Here is a 15901-nt window from a genome sequence, read left to right as displayed (position 1 = left end):
TTCATTAATATAAATTGAGTAGATGTGACACAATTTTTTTCATAGAAAGATGACACAGAGTTGCTCCTTCTGGTAGTTCTTTGTCTGAAATATGCTTATTGTAAAAACATCACTACAGAGTTAATAGTGCCCTGCATAACTGCATGTTAAAAATATGACTGCTAAAGAACACCAAATGTGTTAAGGAGAAATTATGCATAGATTTATAATACCTATGTCTGGCCACATTTTTCGAGGGCAGTATCTTCCTTCATATTCCTTTCCTTTCCTGCTTTTTCTGTGAAGTTCTTAATTGCTAAATATCACCATCACCCAACCAGCCCAGTTCCATCTGTCTAGGCTCATTCCAGGCAAAACCGCATTGCTGCTGCACAAATTTTTTATTTGTGCTTGCCTTCCCATCCACACTGCTGCCTCATTAGCGGCTTGGCTCTCTAGATCATACAGTATTTGCCTGTTTCTCCATTAGTCCTAGAGGAGCCATCCCAGCAGAAAATCTGCAGTACTGTGATGACTTTGAACACAGAGTTAGTCACAGGTTAAAACAGAAGCATCAGCTTCTCATCCTTGTTGAGTGTTCCTACCAAGCAATAGGGAGAATAGTCCCTAATTTATTATTTTCCTGCTTTGACACACATGAAAACAGTACAGTAGATTATTACCCTTAATATGCTCTAATTTCATAAAAAACCTTGCAAGTGAGAGCCAGTGTGTATACAGGTGTTCTTCTTGATTAAATAAAGGCTTCTCTGTTTATATTGAGCTAGGGAGCTGCATTACAAGGAAGGTAAGAGGGTAAGGTAAGAAATGCAACCTGAAAGAAATTGTCAGGTTAGACTGTGAAAGCCAAATGCAGGTGTGCTTGAAGTTGTTGGGAGTTTTGCCTCTGAGGAAATAGCCAAAAGACAGTAGCACCCTGTGTCTCTTCAGGGCTTTACAGCCCTGTGCTGCAGTCAGATGGTCTTCCAGGTGGTCTCTGCCACAGTGTCAAAATCATAATGAAAGTGTGCTGCCCACTCAGGTCAGGCTGCTAGGGGTGCCAGCTCATGGCACTTGTTTATTGCACTTCAGTTTTTGTTTCCAGTAACATTTCTGCAGGAACGAGTAATTTTTTAACTAACGCAGATATAAGTGATGGGATCATTTGCTGGACCTTGGAAATGTTGTAATTTTGCCCCTACAAGCAGCGGGGTATTTGAAGATGTCTTTCCTCTTCCAGGTTACCAGCCTGTCCTGCCGAACCAGCAGCAGGGGTTCCAGGGTCTCATGGGAATGCAGCAGCCGCCCCAAAGCCAGAACCTGATGAATAATCAACAGGGTAATCAGGTGCAAGGCATGATGGTGCAGTATCCAGCCATGTCGTCTTATCAGGTATTTAGGAGCTGTAAGGAAAGACTTTTTTCTTGGAGAACGCTTAATTGAATTAAGTTTTTGCATCACACAGTGCCCTTATAACTTCATTTGGGTAGTGTGTGGCAGGAAGCCTTCTGATGAATATGCTTCTAAGTCAGTTTCTTTGCTTCCTGTTTACTTGGTTTTAGTACTCCTGATATTTGTTCTGATTTCAGAATGCTTCAAATGAACTATTTATTACAGCCTGCAGTGAGGGTAATGTCACAAAGAACGAAGGGATTAGACTTCTTCCTGTGAAGAAAATTAATTTTAAAAAATATAAGAACATTGTTCATTTCTTCTCTTTTTTGCCAGTGCAGTACTGTTTCCTGTAATGAAGTTGAGGGCTTTGCCTGATCCAGTTAAAAATTACTCATCTGTGGAGACTCCTGCCAAGGATCTCACCATGTCTTCTATAACAAGCTGTAGCCAGATGGATTATTGTTTATTGGGTTCTGGGGAGAGGGAAGGCAGTGGCTTGATTTTTACCAAGTCCGTAAGTTACCCAGACTTATTTCCCAACCTTTATACCCAGTTTCCATGAGTTATGCCAAGCGCATGTGAGAGGTGGCCTGCGCTTACACCTCCTGCTGGTCCCTCTGGAAAGTTAAGAAACTAAATGACATCTAATTCATTTTAATAGATGGCACTGAATGAGCAGCCATCCCCCTTTTCCCTCAGCTTCTTTGAAAACATTTCAGCGACACGGATGGAAATGGGGGAATTGCTTATGGGTAAAATATTCCCCTTACATCTTCAGAATTACTATATTGAAAACATGTTTAAAAGGTTAATGATCAAGTTAAAGGTTAAGACCTTTTAGATGGCCTAGATATACCAAGCACTGATCCCAGTAATGCATATTCTACTAGATCATGACAGAGACACTTTCTAGGCCTAAAAGCAGAGGCAATTCTCTTCAAGACCTTCTGTAACAAAAAAAATCCTCAGAGATGAGAACAATTCTGTGCAGCAGAAAATAGCACATTTTGGCAGAACATACAGTATACTCAAATTCAGCTGGAAAGAATATAGGGATACTGGGAGCCTACTTTAACTTGCTTAGTAATTGCTATCTTTTTTTCCCTACGTCTTTCCGTCTTCCTACCTAGGTGCCAATGACCCAAGGTTCTCAAGGATTGCCACAACAATCATATCAACAACCAATCATGCTACCTAATCAATCAGGTCAAGGAACACTTACAGCCACTGGAATGCCTGTCTACTGTAATGTCATACCTCCTGCCCCACAGAACAACCTCCGGCTGATTGCCCCACACTGCCCCTCCAATAACGTTCCAGTTATTTCTGCCAGCTGCAGGACAAACTGTGCAAGCATCAACAATGCAGGGTGGCAGGTCAAGTACTGACACTGTGGCTTAGATTTATGAGGATAGAGGTGCATTATTTGACAAATCATGGCCTTCAAATGAAGAGGAACACAACAGAATAATCAATTGAGGACATGAGTACTGACAATGCTCAAGTGATTTGCTGCTGGAAAAACCTGTAAAAAAAAAAAAAGTAAAATAAATTTTGAAAAAAAAAATGTTTGCTGGTTAATGGTGCATATTTTTGTCATGTCTGCTAGGTATGCCTTTATAGCTTAGCTAGTGACATGAATTCATTGAGGTAAGATTTTTTCCTACCACTGAACACCACTGTGTAGATTGTAATATCCCCAATTCGGATTAGTTTTGTACTTTGTGTTGAGTTTGTGAAGCTAAAAGTATTTAAAAATATAATAAAATCACATTGTACCAAAGCTGTAATGGAAATGAAAAAAAAAATTGAAAACAAAAAGAGAATTACTGAATGGAAGGAATAATTTATATACACTATAGAGTTTTTTTATGGATATATACTGTATTGTAGTGCTTAATCACAATAAAGCTATTTGACCTCATGAAGGAAGGTCATGTTTCTACCACCTGCTTGGTCTCCTCTGTTTCTGAGTGAATTTCCTTTAGTTTCTGCATTGTCTTTTTCTAGGTGAAGCTAATGGGGGGATGGTGCTTCATGGGCTTAGAGGAGTTTGATGAGAAGGCAACACAGCTGTGTCTCAGCATGAGGTACCATAACAGCTTGGAATTGTAGCATAGAGACTCAGGAAGTATTCGGTGAATGTGGTACCAGTTCACCTTTAACTGAGTTTGCACTTTGCCAATCCCTAGGGCAGGAATGTCATAAACACAATTCATCATTGAGGCTGCAAGCCTCTTCTAAGTCACACCTCTTCAGGAGACCATACAACAGTCATACATGAGGAGACATAGTTGTCCCATGATATTCCATCCACTGGATGGAAGATCAGTTAATACTGATGTAGCAGCCACAGTACCCAGCAATCCTGCTACACAGAGAGCAATTATTGGTGCTCCAGCTGTAAGGCCATTCTGACAAAGGAAGATGACCCAAGAATCAGATCTGTCATTTTCGAGTAAGTGGGGATGAACAATATACATGGAAGCTTGGCTTTTGAAATGCAGTGGTTTGCCAAAGTTTTAGAACTTTTTTCTGTTCCTGGGGTGGTTTTTTATTATTATGTCCATCTTCACTCAAATTCCCAGCTTGTTCTGATAAATTGTTCTTGATTCATAAATCCTGCATGTAGTTCCTCATTTTGCTTCAGTGATGACAACATTTGAGACAAAAGTTGAGTAATTTTTCACTTAAACTTCATTTTAGATCAGTTTTGAGCACCTTTGCAATAGCTAATGTTGCGCACTGCAGAATTATGCACACACATAATGAAAAAAAACAAAGATCCTTCTGTGTGAAAATCTATGTATGACATAATATGATTTAGGTATTCAAGATTACAGCAGCCTACATAACCCTTGACAAAGTTAATCTGAATGTGAAACAGTTTTAATTTTACTTTTAGCATATGTGGCCTTTCCTTTGGTTTCCACTTCAGCTGTGGAAACAAGACCTGGAGGGGCTTCAAATCTGTATTTGAAGGAAACATTTTTCTTTTCTATACAATGAAAAGATATCTTTCAGAGTTCAGTTCTTTTTTTTACATATGTGTCTAAAAGTGTGGAATCCAGTCCTGTGGGATCACAAGAAAGCCAAACACTGAATTTTATGTAGTGTAATCACGATTCATTTGCTGAGAGACAGTCAAGAGCATGAGCAGTTAAGTAAACACAATTCACTCTTCAATTAGAGGTGAAATGCCTTGGGAGAGACTGCTGATTGATTTTTTTTCTTTTTTTTTAAATCAAGATACTTCATTTGAATTTTGCCTGTGACCCTGAGCTCTCATTTTAGATTCTCTGCATTGGATGCTTTATTTCCTTTAAGAGTTTCATATACAACAGAGGTTTCTGTCCTAGCATGGATGTAATTACATAATTGATGCTGTGTTTGCTGCTGTGGCATCACTGACAGCTGAACAAATGGGTGTCCTTCTCTATCAAGGCTCCACGGTCCAGCAGGAAGGACCTTGTCCTGCAGGTGACCTTGTGCAGGACAGGTTATGTGTGCCCAGGCTGAAGGAGAGGGGAGGGAGGGGCAATCTCTATGCACCCACAGTCTGGAATGAAGAGACCCTTTGGTCATCACTATATTTAAGTCCCATCTCCTCTGAAGCACTACAGTTACCTTATAAATCTTCCCTCGTGTCAGGGAACAATTAATGAATTGCCTGGTAAAAAAAAAATCTGCCTCAGCATCGCAGATTGATGGCAAGCTGGGCTGTAGATGCTCTCAGTAGGGATGGGGAAGGGACTCAAAAAGGAAAGCCTAGGAATCTTGCTTCTGTATACAGGATTTCCTTGTGTCCTTAGGCTGCTCTAGGTCATGTCCCCTTGGCAAGCAGCATATCCCATGCCTGACCATGGCTGTGCTTTCCCACGTTACCTGTCTGCTAGCACAATGACCACCTGGTAGAAAACACCTACTTAGCTGTGGGAGCAGGGATCCCACTGACTGACTTCTCTCAGCCTTGTGGCAGCAGCAGCTCCCTGCATGTTATAGTGCTCCCTGCATGTTGTAGTGCTAGTGCCTTCCTGCTAATATGAGACTTGAACGTTTTTTATGAAATTTAGCAGTTTCAGTAGACGGCCACAGCCACCCACCCCAAAATAGCCTACATCCTCTGATTGTCTCACTCTCCAAAGAGTTTGAATCTCCTTAGGCATATGAGGAAACTGAATCTGTTCTCCCTCTGCTATGGAGAATGCCCTAATTATTACAGTATTATGTACATGGAGGAGCCATCTCAATTGTTGGTGCATTGTATTTGCTTTATGCTGAAAGAATTTTTATTTAAAACAATTAAGTAATATTTAAGTAATTTCAAGTGAAGCAAAAAAAATTCTCTGATTTTTAATCATACTATATTTTAAAGTCTTTATCCAATTTTTGTGTTTATTAGTAAAAATATTCTGAGCTGGATTGCTTAGCACCTTTCTGCTATTAAAAAGAGATGTTTCAGCATTATCAGAAGGGGAGGGAATGAATAGGAAAAAAGAAGTGATGTAAATACATATAACAAAAATGCATAGGTGGAGCTCAGTGCTTTTTACCTCAGTCCTTTGAAATATTTGTAGGTAATCTCTGTAAAAGGAGTGTTGTTGGAATCACATGGCCAGACTTAGCAACTCAGGAACTGGTCACCATGAGTTCAGAGTCCAGCTTACAGTAGTGAAATTGTTTACAGGACATTTGCCTCTCCTGTGGGGATGCTCTGTCTCTGTGGCCTTGGTTTTTTCAGTCTTCCCTTGGAATTTGGCAGATTCAGGCAGCTGCTCTGTGGCAGCCCTGTTGTAGTGCTAGGGACTGTTTGTTGCATTTTTCCTTTGCCTACTGCATACTCACCTTGTTAATTGTATATTGCTTTCTCCTCCTTTTTTATATTCTATAGCTGATGGAAAGCTCTGCCTAGGCCCCATACATATTTAATTTGCCACTCTTTTTTCCTTATTTGTATTGCACTGAGAAACCAAAGAGGCATATCCTGAATTAAGCTGACTCTGTTAGATGACACTGATCAGCATTTTGGATGGCTCTTATTCATTTGGGCTGTAATTTGCAGAGGCTGTACATCCTGACAGAAACCAGATGCCATTTGCTATTGTTTTGCCCTTTGTGCTGCCCAAGAAATCAATTATTTCCTTCTAAAACTGTATTCCCTTATGTTTCTGTTTAACTCTGGGTGGAAAGCTTCCTGTACTGAAGGAAGACTGCACAAATTATCCCAGCAGCAAGGAATGGGAATGTGCAGAGGGGATGTAGAGCTCCTCTTGACTGGTAAAGGAGAAGGAGAGCAGTCCTTAGTCTTCAAAAGTGTCCCATTCATGCTTAGCCCAGAGACCGTGCTTCAGAAATGCTCCCAGATTCAACACCTGCTTAGCTCATGTTGCCTGAAACCACATTTCTGGTGTAGGGCATCACCATCCTTTTGGGCAGTGGCCAGTTTTGGAAAAACAATGAGAGAAGCTCAGACTGGTGCTTCAACAGCAATCCTACGTGCTTCAAGGAGGTTGTAACAAGGTGGGGGTCAATCTCTTTTAAAAGGTAACAATCTATAGGACAAGAGGAAATGGCCTCAAACTGCACCAAAGTTAGAGTGGATATTAGGAAAAATTTCTTCAGTGAATGGGTGGTCAGACGTTAAAATTGGCTGCCCAGAGAACTGGGAGAAACATCATCCCTGAAAGTATTCAAAAGGCATATGGATGTGGCACTTAGGAATAGGGTTTAGTGGTGAATATGGTGCTGCTAGATTAATGGTTGGACTCAAAGGTCTTTTCCAACCTTGATGATCCTATGATTCATATGTCTATAGCAGGATATAGAAATGCCTTGAGCATTTTGGAGGAGAAAAGGTCTCAATGAATGCATGTTGCCTGCATCTAACACAGTATGGGGTGATGCAGCAGTTTGGAGTGTGCCTGCTCCCAAATCAGGGCAAAAGAAGACCATTTCCAGCTGGATTTCTGCCCCTGGTTTGCTTTAAAAATTTACTGTCTTCCCTGCTGGTTCCTTTAATTCTTATGAAAAGTGCTTGTAATGACCCTTTGGGGCCATGGATTGATGGTTGAATATTTAATGCTATGGAGTGTTTCTGAGGACAATTGGCCCTGCATTCATAGAAGGATGTGAACTATTGATGTATACTCCTGTATGTTTTGCAGACCCTGGCTTACACACTCCTGAAAATATACCATTCCAGTGCACATCAGAAGGGAGAATCAACCCCCAGGCTTCTGGCTCTTTTTACAATATCTCACCAGCTGTGGAAGGGGATGACTCCTCATTATCTCTCCTGGTATAAGGACTAGAGGACATAAAAGAAATTTTGCCTATTAAACCAGCATTCTCCAAATAAAGGAAACATGAGAAGAGTTCTTTTATTCCCCACAGAGTATTTAGGCAACCTGTGGCATTCCTTGCATCAGGATGCTAGGGGCCATTTCAGAGATGGGTGGATATGGTCAGTAAAGAAAGTCGTACAGAATGAAAGCTGTTAAATACAGCCAGCCAGTGTTTAATCCACAGAGGCAGAAAACAACCTGGAGAAATGTCACCATATTGTTGCCCCATCTATAAGTCCTTTCTCCAGACACTGTCAGAGATGAGTATTGGACTGGGAATGAAGTTTTGATCTGATGGAATGTGCAGTTCCATGAAGCAGTATTTATATCTAATAATTAATAATAATAATAATATAACAAAAATAGTTGGTATCACTTATCAGAGTCCATCCTGTAACAAAACTAAGGAACAGAAGGAGGGGGTGAGGCTAATCTTGGGTTAATTTTCTTCAGTTTGTTTAATGTCATAAGGCCCTGACTGCATGAGTGACTATGACTGGCCTTACACAGTTGCTTGTTTTGCTATTCAGAGCAGGAGGTGTTACTACACTGACAATGAAATAAAGCTTACACGGGAAGTGCCTCATGTTTTTTTTCCTCGTATTTCATTCTTCTTTGTAGTGTATACTTGTTCATTATTATTCGAAAGGTTAATTATTCACAAGCAATGTGAATTGCTTTTGTGCTAAGAGTGGTTTGCTTCACTTGGTAATAATTGAAATTTTTTTAGGTGGCTTTTGGTATGTAATCTCTTATTTCATGTCAAAAGTCTTGGCTTTCCTGAGCATCAGGTGTAATTGCTACTAAGAATGGGTTTGACAGTGTTTTTTCATTGACTTAAGGGGGCTTAATTGATGTAGGAATTACAGGAAAAAACTGTAATTTTTTAGGAAAAGAGAGGAAGTGTGATTACCTTTCAAGCTGAAGAATAGCAGGTGTTCAGGGTAGACTTATGGGCGTCTTGTTGAAAAGCTATATGAAATTCTTCCCCGGTTTTTATTTGCCAAGATCAGCTGCAAAACTACACTTAATGAAGCACTATGTTCCAGTTTGAAGCACTATGTTCCAGTTTATCCTTGTGTTGTTAAGAAATAGTTTTAGAAAATAGATCCAAAAAAAGTCGTCTTTTATGCTATGAGTAGAGTTGTACAAAAGGCATTTGTGAAATGGAAATGTAAAACTATGTATGGCACGGTATACCCATTGAACTCTACTAAATATATCCCTAAAGAAATGTTTGAAGAAGATCCTCTCAAAGAGTACTGTGTGTCTTCAGATAAAAAGCAGGTTTCACAGATCCCAAAGCTACATGGGTTTTTTAACCCTAAGAATAAATCATATGGGTATGAATCAAAACACTTGCCATAGCTAGGCTTTACATGCAAATTTGTGCCAGATCATCTCTGCCACTAGGAAAAACTGCTTTTATATGCATGGAAAACAGATGTACATGAACTCCTTTGGTATTTTTTTATTTTTATTCTTAGGCAGTGTCTTAGCATGATTGGAAGAACAAGTGAATTGTTAGTAGACTAGACTGGAAATTTTCTATTTACTTCCCATTAACTTTGATCTCACCAGGTTCCTATGCCCCATGGAACCTGCAGGGAAAAAGGGATTCTGTGCATGTATGTGCATGTGAGTAAACATTTTTGTGATTAAGAAAAATTAATTGTTTGGATTTTTCTAAAGCCTTTCAATTGAAACGAGATTTTTAAAAATTTCTCATGACCTTGCTCCTGTCTTCCAAGCTAAGTGTTACTGATTATTTGAGGGCATGATTAAACATGGGACACAATGTCAGGAGGTGAGTTGTTACAGTACAGTTCTTTGAAATGTGACATTTTGTGCAGATGCTGGCAGGGAAAAAATTATCTTATCTAGGAATCAAGGAGGAAACAAATTGACACTGAGATCAAACCTTAATTGGAAAATCTGGACAAATTTTGCCTTTGAGATAAAAACTTCTAAAATTAATTAGAGAATATCTCCATAGGGGGAAAAAAAAAGCTTTCAAAATCTCAATGCCCATTGTAAAGACCGGGAGGTCAGACCTTAAAGCAAAGTGCTGGATATTTTAAAGCTTCCTATAAATAATGGTTTAGAGCAATTTGCACATACATTCTCAGCTAATCTCATTAAGAGTAAGTAAAATGGAGGCCAGCAAGCATCCAGAATCTCCCTGGCCCAAATATGCAGTGAGGGTCAAGTCTTGGCTACACTTAAGCTTAAGGCAAGGTTTTTTTCATGGGAAGCAAGCAGAATTGCATTTGCATGAAGCTCACATGTGGCACTTGAACTGAGCTCATGTGTGTGTTAATGGCCACCCTTTCATTTTGTTTCATCTCTGCAGATGAAACAGTGAGGCAGACAGCATGCTGTAATTCAGAACTGCTTCAGGCATCCACACTCCTGCTTCCTACTGGGTGCATGAGCCTGTTGGGCAACATGCTCCCATGACTATGGGCTATGCACAGCTTGATGCTTCTTTTATTGGCATGGATATCAGAAAAACACATGGCATGGGGCTTACTGTCATCTTCCATGAAGCTGAAATTATCAGGGTGCATTTCAGAAACTACAAAGGGGTGCAAATTATATGGAAGACACTTGGGTAAATCTGGATGCATGGATAAATCTGGATCTTTCGTGCTGTCCCAGAGATAGAGAGGAGAATAAAAAAAATACTCTTTTAAGTGTTTCTTGAACATATTATATCTTCCCAGTCCACTGGGAGTTGAAGATTGTATGTAGTTGGCATGTGGTGGAAAGAGTTACAGCTGATGTGTGAATAAAGATGTTGCAGACATCAGAGCTGTCACACAGCAGTGGAATGAGCTCTGGACATGAAGCATTCACACAGCACAGGAAAATATTCTATCTGAGTATTGTTCTATTATTTATTCATGTGCTTCTGTGCTCCTCTAGACTGGAGCTGTATTTTTTAGAAAGCTGTCTTGCACTACAGCAGATGTTCTATGATTCAGGGCTAGGAGCATTGCCCCTCTTTGCTTAAGGAAACACCTGGTGTTTGGCTCAATTTTTTGTTTGCTTGGTTTTTGTAGGGTTTTTGTTTGGTTGGTTTGGGTTTTGTTTTGGTTTTTTAGTGGAAAGGTGAATTTTCTGCACAGATATAAGTATATATTTAGCAAAAAAAAAATGTCTGTTAGTCAGAGAAGTACTGTCCAAGCACAGGTATGTAAAGGGAAACTGCAATTTTTTTAAACCACTCATCCAATAGAGGACTCTGCTAGTATAACATTCTTCTCATCTATAAAACATGGAGTTTTTATAAAAGAGGCAGTGGTGTTTAACTATAACGGTACCACTGGTCTTTAAATGTATTTTTGTGCAAATAAATAAGTCTTTTTTGTTGTTGTTTTTTGAGAACTGATAACTACTTCTGCATTAAAAAGCATCAGAAATAGCTGACAGCAAGCTGCAGTGGTAGGGCCCTATTACTTAGCTCTGTGTGATGAACTCGTTGGATGCTGTGAACCAGGTAACAGTGTCTAAAACAGAACTTTTTTCTGCATTTTTTTCCCTTTTTCCTTTTTTTTTTTTTTCTTCCTGCCCAATTTTATTCTGGGTAAATAAGCTCGTACTGCTGGGAGCAGGGTGTAGTCTCTGAAACATCTTACAAAGGAAACAAATGGCTTGCAGATTTGGTGAGAGAGGTGCGATGGCAGCTGTTTTTTGGGAGCACGTGAGGAAGCTCAGAGCCAATGAAATGCTGCTGTGTGCTTCAGGAATATGAGCTGAGGCCCTGGAGCTTAGCATGGCAAAATCTCTGAAGCTGCTGGCCAAAATGAGGAGCCTGCATTAATGATGGTTTGTGAGAATGGATCAGCACCAGCATGAGAGATGTGCGTGACCTGATGCCAATGTGGCTTCCAAATGAAGTTATTCCATGGCTGCCTGTTCCCTGTGCATATTATGGACAGTGTGCTAGTGGTCTTTGAACAGCAGAAGCATGAAAAAGCCAGCTGTGGCCATACACAAGGTGCCAGGAAGGCATTTCTAACGTCAGCAATATGTTTAATAATGTTAAAAGAATGGTGCATAATGCTCTGGCACCCTTGAGATCCAGAGGGGAGATGAAACAGATGCTAATAGCCACAATGCAGGACTGGTTCTGTGGGAGAGGACTGATCTTTTGAGCTCACAGAGAAATGCAGGCAGAAAAGGCACCATTTGAGATTCTCAAACTGTGCTAGCAGCAAAGAATATTGCTTTTGCTGATGCTGCTTTCATTTAAAAGAAGAGCTATTATCCTCAGTTTTTCCTGATAAAGACATACACTTTACAGAGATCTGTGAGGATGCAATATTCTGGGGTGGCATGAATTGCTCTGTGCAAGTTCCCATTCCTCTCTCTAGGGGAGCCAAGGTAATTATGCAGCTTGACATCTAACTTCTAGACAGGAAGATGTGGGAAAAATGATACCCAGGGCACAGAAATCATTCCAGGTACACCAACAGGAACTATTGGATTGCCAGTGCCCTGGGATGGCTGTCATTAGAACACACACTGCCACCACCAGTTGGAGCACAGCCTTTGTAAAATGAATCAGTGAAATGTGTGTCATGGGTAGCAGCTGGAGAAAAGACCTGAAGGTATGGGATACTCTCTCACAGAAATAGTTATTTCTTCAGAAATAGTAACATCTTGGGCTGAGGGAAGACCAAGGGGAAGTTCTGGGTTGTGATCTTTGCTGCTGACAGATAATGGAGCAAGGGCTTTCCATTCAGTGCTGTGTGTCTGTGAGTCCCATAAAACCAAGGGTCACAACTGCTCTGTCTCTCAGCCTATTACCCACTGTATTTCCTTATAACAGCCATTTGTCTGTGTCTGGCTTCTCAGCTGGTGCATTTGAGATTGAAGTGGTGGCTGTCAGCTTGTAAGAGAAACTGGGTCCTGCAGGAGTTAAAACCCTCACAGCAGAGATCCACATTGTTGGTGGCTTTCAGATACTGACAAATATCATCTGCTGGCCCAACTGCCTCAACAGGTGCACATTCCTGTCAGTCAGCTTTGATTCACATCCACATTTAGCTTGCAAATTGTGCCTAATGCCAATGGCCCCAGACATGCAGCTATGTGACCTTCTGGTCACTTGTGTGGACCAAGTCATGCTGATGTCTGTGAAGCTCAGAGTCACGATAAAACAGGCATCCCACTCAGTAATCTGCTGCCACACTTAATCCTGCATTTGTTCCTTGCTGACTTACAGCAGCCAAAGTGGCATTAAGAGCGCCCTATGTCAGTGGCACTGGAGTCTGGAGCTGGGCTTCAGAAGGCTGCAGTGCTGTCTCCTCCCAGCCAGCCCAGCGCTGAAATGAGCAGATATGACCAGTATAAATATTGCACATGCTCAGCTTTTAGGAGAGGAAGAGCACCCCTGGGAATGGACAGCTAACTTAGCCAGCTTCTTTTTTTTTTTTCCAATCTCAATCAGGGTAGATGCATTCTCCCCAAAAATGTGTGCTCTTTTGGAAACTGGAGCAGCATCCTGAAATCTCCTGCACAGGCATCCTGCTGAAGTCCAGTCATGACTCCCTCTGCTCTTAAACATTATCTCAGTCCACCTTTCAGAGAACGCTAACTTTATTTCCCCTCAGAAGCGTTAGACTGTGAGTTAGGGGAGTAAGAGTGGTGCTAGTACATGCTTGAGTTTAATGCACTGGATGCTACTCTATGAGGTAGCAGATTTTTTTATCCTTGTCATTTCCATCATGATTCTATAGAAAGAGGTAGGACACATATGGAAGTTGGTTTATACCAACATAGCTAATTAAAATTGTGCTGTGTTCTGATTTTGTTCTCTCTGCTACCACATGAGAGAGTGGCAAACACCAAAAGCAACATGGACAGGTGTAATTAATTAGCTAATTTAGTGGTGTACTTGAATGATTTTAATTTATTCACTCATTTTTATTTGGTTCCTTCTGAGTGCTTTCACAGTTCTGTATTTTTCCTAAAATGCCATTCAGCATTGCACATCGATTAGAAGAGAAGGGAGGATTTATTTTTTTAGGCATTGACACTGTCTCTGACCTTTGTTTTGAATTTTGTATATTTTAGATTCACAATCTCCTAAACCTAATTTATTTATTTTTTCTTTAAAACAGTCTTTATAGCTATGAAAAGCTCTTGGAAACAGAATGTGCTGTTAAGTGTATAGGAATGCTGAAAAATATATTTTCCCATAAAATAGGGTATCTTACCTGTATTTTAGCTCTTGGCTAAAAGACGCAAGACACCAAATGTGACTTTAACTGGCACATCTCTTTGAGAGAACATTCCAGTGGAATGTGTGCAGTGGAGCTGCCCATGACAAAACCCAGGTGGGCAGGAAAACCACCATCTCAGGGACTAGATTTGCAAAGTCCTTACAATTGCCTGTTTTACCCAAGGCAAAACATGAGAACCTAAAGCATTACCTTTACCCAAGGTAGCACTAGTGTAAGCCAGAGCCATGAACTTGCACTAAGGTGTTGCCGTTTTGTGTTACTGTCACCATCCATATGCACAGATTCAACTTCTTGTGCCTGCTGGTATCTAGAAATAGCAGTAGTGGCAATGATATACAGGAAAATTGGGATAGTTTCAGATGTTGATAATGTGGAGCTTCTTGACTGAAATATGCTTTTTCCTGTTCCCTTGCTTTAAAAGTCTTAACATTTCTACCCTCTTTCAAGGGAAGTGCTGATCCTTTAGGAAACCCTCTCCAATAGTATCAAACTCTTGATAATAATTTTCCCCAGATGTTTCATTGTGTACTCCCTGTATAAGGAGATTAGCCTCATCATTTCTTAGCAGATGGAGCCACTTGGGTGAAGGGGTTTGACCAAGATCATGCAGGCAGTTAGCAGACAGCAAAAAAAAAAAAAACAATCAGAAGACAAAAAGAGTGCAAGAGTTCAAGAGAAACACAAAGTTCCTCCATGTAGCTGACATTAAAACTAGGAGACATCAGCATGGTAATGTTCAAGGCTGTAATGAATTCCTTATCCCCAGTGTTGCAAAGAAAGGTGCAGGATGAGTCCCAGAGGTAGGATTCATGCCTTGCTCATTCAGAGCGGCTTAACTTCAAAGGCAAGGAATAAAACCTCTGTGGTTCCACTCCTGCCTTCTCGTACTGTTCTCTCTCTCAATTCATTTTTTCTCCTAAGAGGTGGATAACAAGTGGTTGATATATTGGCAACAGGAGATATCCAATGTGGGCAGATTATAGAATTATAGAATCTGACTTTTCAAGGTGTCAGAGGCTTATATATATATATATATATATTCTTTTGGTTATCACTGAAATAAAGTTGTCCAAAGTTGGTAGTGTAGGGGGCCTGAGAGAGCTGGCAAATCTCAAAGAAGAAATGGACAGATTTGATTTTTTTTTAACTACCACAGCTCTAGTGAAACAAATCAAATACAGCTTTAAAACTTCCCTGCTTGAACTTTTCCTCTTCCCCTTCCCTCTCCCTGGGGCTTCTGTTTTAGAGCTCTTGAACTGATTTGTTGAGACAGATCAAAGTATAAAGTATTTCTCAGCTGGTCTTATTTCTTTCACTGGATTGTAGTGGCAGTAGGCAGGCAGCTCATTACAACAGGGAGAGTGCTCCTATGAAACCAACTTCATTACAGCTGGCAAGAAAAATAAGATTCTACTGAAGCTATAGTTCAGTCTCACCATCACAGAAATAAATTATTTTAGAATGAATAAATAATGTCACACTGCATCTCATTAGAGTATAAGGCTGAGTAGAAACATGATGCTAAATACATCTGAATTGTACTGCTTCTGTCTGGCATTGTGAAGACTTTGAAGTACGTCTTGAGTTTGTCCAATTTTAGCATGTTTGCCCTATGCTTGTTCAATATCCTCCTCTTCAACAGTGCTTCGGTGAACGGGGAGGATGGGAGGGCGTTATGTACCTCAACAGCCTGCCAGCTTTCTTCAGCTGCTGACTGTACTTAGAAAGGCACCAGAAATTATTGGGTAAGGGTATATTTTCGTTTGGTTTCTGAAGACAGATGTGGCTCCTTACTTTTTCTGAGAGGGCATCACATATAAATCAGGAAGTGCAGGGCTGTTGCTGGTTTGAGAGCAGCTCAGAACAGGCAGGTTAGGAGGCTGCTTCTTTCTCCACACCATATATGTGAGCTGTCCTTTTACAAGCTTC

General features: G+C 40.5%; 1 protein-coding gene across 14 annotated transcripts in view; it reads left to right on the top strand.

Moving 5' to 3' along the window:
* The window catches only part of ARPP21 (cAMP regulated phosphoprotein 21), a 104849-nt gene extending 101530 nt beyond the window's left edge, over positions 1 to 3319 (top strand). For 12 of the 14 annotated variants that reach the window (XM_041407949.1, XM_041407945.1, XM_041407944.1 and 9 more), the window contains 2 exons: positions 1220 to 1371; positions 2505 to 3319. In XM_041407949.1, coding sequence (XP_041263883.1) covers positions 1220 to 1371; positions 2505 to 2762 — 410 coding nt within the window. In that variant the 3' untranslated portion in view covers positions 2763 to 3319. Of the gene's footprint in view, positions 1 to 1219; positions 1372 to 1707 lie in introns of all 14 variants that reach the window. The other 2 variants (XR_005952931.1, XM_041407946.1) reach the window with 2 other exon arrangements.
* The last annotated feature ends 12582 nt before the right edge of the window (positions 3320 to 15901 follow it).

Source organism: Onychostruthus taczanowskii, unplaced genomic scaffold (assembly GCF_017590055.1).
Source record: "Onychostruthus taczanowskii isolate IOZ18803 unplaced genomic scaffold, ASM1759005v1 scaffold28, whole genome shotgun sequence".
Taxonomy (NCBI): Eukaryota; Metazoa; Chordata; class Aves; order Passeriformes; family Passeridae; genus Onychostruthus; species Onychostruthus taczanowskii.
This window is presented reverse-complemented; position numbering and strand designations above follow the sequence as displayed.